At 47.9% G+C, this 6,754-nt stretch overlaps 1 protein-coding gene across 1 annotated transcript in view; it reads right to left on the bottom strand.

The window, feature by feature from the left end:
* Positions 1–476: 476 nt before the first annotated feature.
* Positions 477–6,754, bottom strand: part of cdc6 (cell division cycle 6 homolog (S. cerevisiae)) — a 10,601-nt gene continuing 4,323 nt past the window's right edge. Inside the window, exons 2-12 of the mRNA XM_008284270.1 lie at positions 6,320–6,698; positions 5,367–5,618; positions 4,555–4,754; positions 3,653–3,801; positions 3,379–3,485; positions 3,104–3,243; positions 2,921–3,021; positions 2,648–2,715; positions 1,817–1,995; positions 1,064–1,204; positions 477–810 (exon numbers count right to left, since the gene is read on the bottom strand). Of these exons, the coding sequence (XP_008282492.1) occupies positions 718–810; positions 1,064–1,204; positions 1,817–1,995; positions 2,648–2,715; positions 2,921–3,021; positions 3,104–3,243; positions 3,379–3,485; positions 3,653–3,801; positions 4,555–4,754; positions 5,367–5,618; positions 6,320–6,686 (1,797 nt within the window). The 5' untranslated portion in view covers positions 6,687–6,698 and the 3' untranslated portion in view covers positions 477–717. The remainder of the gene's footprint in view (positions 811–1,063; positions 1,205–1,816; positions 1,996–2,647; positions 2,716–2,920; positions 3,022–3,103; positions 3,244–3,378; positions 3,486–3,652; positions 3,802–4,554; positions 4,755–5,366; positions 5,619–6,319; positions 6,699–6,754) is intronic.

Here is a 6,754-nt window from a genome sequence, read left to right as displayed (position 1 = left end):
TTGCCGCATTTGGCTGACTTTTGCCCATTTTTGACAATTTTCAAAATCTATCTCCTCCTACAGGGAAGGCCGTACACACCTGAAATTTGGCCAGCACAAACTACAGGAGGTGGTGATTACACGTTAGTAAAACGGTCCACACAAGTGTGACGGCATGGAAATGGCGCCATAAAACACCAGAATACGAGACGTGCTGTGTCTGTGCTCCAATCAGCCTGAAATTTTTTATTATTATTTATTTTGTAATTTGGCGCTCTCACTACTCCACAGAGGAAACCTGTGAAAGAGCAGCAACAAAGACTAAGTCATCCCATCATAACAGTTTTATCAGTTTTGGTATTTTACTGTTGATTTTTTCTTAATGAGTGAGAAATTAATATATTTAACGACTGTGTGTCAACTGGCAGTACCGTACAAATGACAAAACTGGATATACGAAGAGAACAACACAACACACATCAACATGAGCACGCCTGTTTAAAATGTCCACATTTGTTTATTTCAGAACCTGAAACAAATGCCGTCATTAAATCACTGATATTTATCAGTAACTCGGTCCTGGACAGAATCCAGCTGAGGAAAAACAAACAAAAATCCTAAAACATTTTCATAAAAACTGTACAACTTCCCAGCAAAAACGAGAATAAAAAATACATCTGGAAAAAAAAATCATTGTTGAACTTAAAAATCCGACATTTTAAAATAATAAATAAGCGGTCAGGAGGGCAGTCCTGCAGCGAGGATGCTGCCCAGCAGCGTTCGGTCCTTCAGAGCGTTTTCAACGTCTTTCTCCTCGATCTTCAGAAACACCTGCAGGAAAAACACAAACTTGAATCAGTCGGTTCTTCACTCAGACTCCTCGAGACTCTGATTGAAGTGTGAAGGCTGGTGATAGTTAACATTTAAATGAACAAATACAAAGAACTGATGCACACCTAAACAGTTTAGCTCGACGCCATTTGCAACTGTCAACAGAACTAAAACATGTGATGTGATGGACAAGTAAAGCCCTTTTTAATGCATATCAGCTGCGTTTGACGGATTCCTGGTTCTGTGTTTGTACCTTCGTGAGTCGAGCCTCTTTGGCTTTCTTCAGAGAGAAGATTCCTCGACTCTCCAGCAGGCTGCAGAGCGACAGACACTCGGCCTGACCGACGGCGGACACCTGCCTCTGGGCACACAGTCGGCTGTACACCTCATGGAGCTGAAACACAAACACAAACGACACGGAAACGCTGTCAGACCGAGTAGACACAGGAGGTAGAGCACTCGTCAGTGTAATCTTAGAATAAGGTCTGGTTTGAAGTTTTAATATGGATTTAGATTTATTTTAAGATAAACCAACTTCTATCAAGACATAGTTTCATCATCCTGCTCGAGTACTGAGGAATCTTTACTTAAATTAGTAACTTTGTTCTTGTTTTAAAACCTTGATTTGCTCCAAATAAGACAAAAAAAAAGAATTATTTGCTTTTATTTAGTATTTTTCACTGATTATTGGGCAAGTTTGATTTCAAGTATTTCCACCTGATAATCAGCATTTTCAGCTTGTTTTAATCTTTTCGGATATTTACCCGGGACGATTATTTCTAGATTTAAAAATCTTATTTCAAGACTTCTTATCAAGTAAACTTTACTTGCAGCATGGACGGATAACTTCACGAGTTTTAAGTCATGTTCTTCTCAGATGTAGTGTTTATATCTTATATCTGGGCTGCCCCCTTTGTGCAGTGAACACCAACACAAACTCTTCTCTCACATTAAAGCTGCAGCGACACAAAAAGACAAAAACCTGGTCTCTGTCCACACCGCTCACCTTTCCCAGGACGATCTCTTTGCTCTTTCCGTTGCGGATGAGCAGCAGGAGGCAGCAGACCAGCAGCTTCTGCTGCAGCGGGAAACTCTCTCCGTCGGAGCCGCCGCTCTGAGACGCCATGCGGTCGCCGTACACCTCCGACAGAACCCGAGCAACCTGCGGCAGGCTGACCCGAGAGGCTGCAAACACCCAGGAGAGACAGTGTTAGAAACCAGTAACATCAGTCAGCGCCTCAGCAGCACCGTCAGGGCTGCAGCTCCATCTGATCCGCCAGGAGGAGGTTTCAGACTGAGGCCACGCTTACACACAGCCGGTGTTCACAAAAACGGGTCTACGTGTTCAAAAATAACATCGTTCACACCAGATTGCTTTAAAAAATAAAAATGTCTGAGAGCTGCTATGAGCTGCCAGACCTGTAGGGGGCAGTGTAACGAGAAGCATGCTAGCCAATCAGCAAAACTTCCTGTTACTTCAACGATAACAGCGCGACAGTTGTTTGATTGGACCCACAGAGAAGTGGAGCTGCTCCTAAACGTGCTGCTGACTGTTAACGTGTCAGCCCAAGTATGTGGACGTAGCCAAACTGCTAACACGGTCGCACATGTATGACGCTTTTGTCACACACGCTGTGACGTCGAACTCCGTCTCCTCCTGTCTACAGGCAAAGACAGAGTTTTCCCAAATCTCCTCTGTGGCCGGAGTTTTCAGACACGATCGTTTCCGGTGACTCGTAGCTTCGTCTACGTGTAAACCAAAGGCCCGTCGAGGTATCACCGTTTGTGTAAACGCGGCCCGACAGTTTGATGGAGGACCACAAACAGCTGAACCCACCTTTAGCTTCACTGTTTGGATCAGCTGTTTTCTTTCTCTCGTCAGACTCCACGATCTCAACAGCTCTCCTGAAAGTAAAGGAGACGTGATCAGTCGATTTGTACAAACGTGTCTCATCGAGATGAATCGAATAAATCAGAATTTAACCGCGAAACCTGTCGTCAACTTCAGTTCACATCAATAAAACAAGAACAGCTGTATCTAACTGAACATCTGCGTGTTTTAAAGTGAGATAGACTGAAGCAGACGGAACATGAAGGCTGAATCCTTTACCTGCAGATGTCCAGAGCTTTCCTGGCGTCTCCAGATACAGCCGACACCTTCCTGGCACAGAACTGAACCGCCGAGGCGTCCAGGATCCCTTCGGCCGACGCCTGAGAAGAGGAAGCACAGAGATGAGTTTTCACGATCGCAACCAGCAGCAACAAACCTGAGAACACAACCAGCGGTGCTCACCTGAGCGAGCCGGTCCTGTACGATGGCCGTGAGCTCCTGGCGGCTGTAGGGAGGGAAGTGCAGCAGCTGGGGGCGGCAGTGAGGGCGGGCCTGCAGTCTGGGCAGGATGCGATCGGTCAGGTCCAGAGCGTTGGCGATACCTGCACAGGTAGAAGAACCGTTTGAGTCACAGCAACATCTGGCTTTACTTATTTATACACACAAAATCAGAAACTGCTGCTGTTTGTTGAGCAGAAACAGACATTTCCAGGTACGTTGGGGGTTTGAAGTCTTACCGATGAGACAGAGGCGAGACTTGGGCAGGTAGGGCCACTCAAAGATGGTGTAGAGTACGTCCTGGGCTTTGCTGTCCAGCTGATCCATCTCATCCAGAACAACCAGCCTGAGAGGGACAGAAAGGTGGAGTCAGTGTCTCTCCTGTGTTCAGGATCTGTCAGTCAGTAACATCTTGATCATTAAAGGTCTTTAATGTCAGGAATGAATCCTGTGACCAAAGCTGGGAAAGCAGATCTTTATCAGACTTGTGAACAAGCAGACTGGTGTACTCACACGGCGGGCCCCGGGGCCGTCAGGAACCGCTGCAGCCCGTTCTGTCCGCCGGACGCTCTCAGCTTGTCGGCCAGCAGCGGGAAGATGGCGTGGGAGCTGCGTAGGCTCATACAGTTCACCACCACGGTCTGCACGGAGGACAGCTCGGCCTGAAGAAAACAGCAACAGAGCACTCATTATTATTATAGAACAAGACGAGTTAACCGGAACAGACGCATCATGAGCCTGAACAGTCTCTCGGTGGCTTATTACTTTTTCAAGTTAATGTGCCTCATGAGAGCTGGAAACACCTGATGTCATGAGGTTCCTTTGTTTGCTTCCTCTACTCTGAGTTGTTTGATTAAGTGACAATCCCACAGACACGAGGCCTTTATCATCATCAGAGAGCAGCAGCCAGTCAGAGTGAAGCATCCCCACTAAAGGCCACTATTTAAAAAGCGTGGCATCCGTATTGATCACTGTCTATTTGTTTATTGGTATGTTTAAAATGACCACATATCAGAGTATCTCACTTTGACGTCCAACTCTGACCACGAGAAAAGCTGTTATTTGAACTAAAACCAGGGTGACCAGACGTCCTGAGAAATCTGGTCTCTGGTCATGAGCCGCCATTTAAAAATAGTCCAGAAAATAATTCATGAACCTATGCCAATAAATATCCCACTAAACAATCCAGGATCTTTATTGTTATTTTCCAGAAATGTGTGACTAATGTCCACGTAGATAAATAAATCAGAAATAGACTTTGCTTTATGCTGGTCACCCTGATTCTGTGGCGTTAACACAAAACATTATTAAGCATTAAATCAGTAGAACCTAATTTCTGGCACCTCTCTGCAGTTCCCTAAAGTCTCCACTGGGTGTCACTAAAGCCCTAAACGCTACCGACTCCTGGGTCTCACCTTCATGTCCTGCAGCACACAGTTGAGGCAGGCCGTCTTGCCGGTACCCGGGGCTCCGGAGATGTAGAGGCTGCTGGGGAGACGCTGCAGCACCTTGTCCCTCAGGAAGGAGCGGATGGACGCCCGCTCGGCCTCCCTGGACAGGAGGCGCTCGGGGACGGCGGTGTGGAGCGCCTGCTTCACGCCCTGAAACCTCGACTCTGGAGGAGAAACGGGCAAGTCACAGGTTAGTGATGCCGCCAAAGAACATAAATGAAGTCAAATCCATCTAAAGCAGGGATCTCCAACTCCGGTCCTCGTGAGCTACTGTCCTACTGGTTGGTTCCGTACTGCAACACACCTGACTCACATTAATGGATCTCCAACATCTTGTCAAGTTCTACACAAGTCTGTTGGAGATCCATTAATGTAACTCAGGTGTGTTGTAGTACGGAAACATCTACAATCTGTAGGACAGTAGCTTGGCGTTGGAGATCCCTGCTCTACACTTTAAGGCTGCAGTGAGGGGTGGAAATGTCCAGAGTGACTCCATCAGAAGACCAAACCTCTCATTAAAGTCCTCAGACGTGGCTTTAGAAACAGCAAACCCTGTTTTTAATAAATTATTCCAAAAACTCTGGTCACAGGCACTAAAGTGTGAATATTTGCCAGTTCTCTGAATTTTCCATGCACCTGTGCAACAAACAACATTTCAGCATTTCGGCTGCAGCTCTGGAAACCTGCGATTTACTGCTGCTGGCGAGTTAAGTGAGAAAACAACGGCCAGACTGCAGCGTCCTTCTACAACACATCACACGCTTCAGAGTTCTTACTTTCTGCAAACAGTCGAGCGACCGGTGGCTTCTTCTCTGCATTTTTGTGGACGGGACTCCCGGCGGGCGTTTCCTGTCTCCTCGGCGACGATCTGGCTGCAGGAGACGGCGGCGGCGAGGTCAGGACCAGCTGCCGGCGAGCCAGGACCGGCGAGTTCTCGTCAAAGCCCAGTTTTCGCGGTGAAGCAAGAGTCTGCTTGCTTTGCTTCGGCGGTGAACCGAGCAGCGCGAGGTTGCAGCCGTTGTCGTCGCCTTGAGGAGGAAAATACAGAACTTCAGGTTGTCTGTGGCATTTTAAGATCAGAAACTTAAACCTGTGCTGGTTTTATTTCACAGTGAACTGCTTCAGACCATCAAACTGAACCAAGACAACAGAACAGCAACACAAGAAAAGAAGATAAAGTCAAAATTAATTCCTGACTAGTGTCATCTGGACCAGACACACCCGGAGCAGATCACTGACATCTGGCCGGGCGGCATTTCACAACAGTGTGTGGGGCTGTGGTACTGCCCCGGGGTCCAGGCAGCCCGTTGTCTCTGAACGGCTCAAAAAAACAAGGTTCTCGAGGAGTTCCTGTGACAGAACCCTATGCAGACAGTTTCTGCTTAAAAAGCCCAGAGTGGCTGAAACAGAACCAGACAAGGTGTTTGGTTTCAGCTGATGGAGGTAGATTTACATCAGGTGACTGAGGGCCGAGTCATGTGGCCACAAACCACAAGCAGCAAAATATAAGGAACACTATTTAATATAAGTCTCTAAAAGCGAAGAAGCTCCATAAAATTAGAATTTACGTCAGAGTGTTGGATTGTTGGCTCACATGACACAGGTGGAGCTGGTATGTTTGGTCAGATCACCTTTTATACGTCAGATGTTGCTTTAAGCCCTACAACTATTTACTGATAGATGTCTACAAAATGAACCGAAGACTTTTGGTGAGTGTGGAGCCTCTCACCTGTGCGCTTTCGTGGGCTGAGAGGAAGTCGAGCTTGGACACCGGGAGAGGAAGCTGGTGGCGGCTGGGCTGCAGCTCGTCTGGGTGACAGAGGGGTCGGGATGGCGACCGGCTGCTTTGGGGAGAGAGGGGCGGGTCTGTCAGGAAGGAACCTGGGCGACAGAGGGTCAGGTGGGTTGGCGCGACGTCTCGGGCTGAGCGGTCTGATCCGGATCGGAGAGACGGGCCGAGGATCGGGCTTGGCTGGCGATGAGGCTGGCGATTTCTGGGGGTGCAGCGTCTTGGAGCGGGACGACGCTCTGCAGGATTTGCGTCGGGGGAACGGCAGCGTGGCCTGAGCTTGGCCCTGAGAGCGTGTGTTGGGCATCCTGAGTCCAACCTGAAACAAAGAGGACACGTCAGTACTGCAGAATACACACATCATATTTGTACTGG

Source organism: Stegastes partitus, unplaced genomic scaffold (assembly GCF_000690725.1).
Source record: "Stegastes partitus isolate 25-593 unplaced genomic scaffold, Stegastes_partitus-1.0.2 Scaffold352, whole genome shotgun sequence".
NCBI classification, from domain to species: domain Eukaryota; kingdom Metazoa; phylum Chordata; class Actinopteri; family Pomacentridae; genus Stegastes; species Stegastes partitus.
The sequence above is the reverse complement of the archived record's forward strand: the minus strand, read 5'-3'. Positions and strand labels throughout refer to the sequence as shown.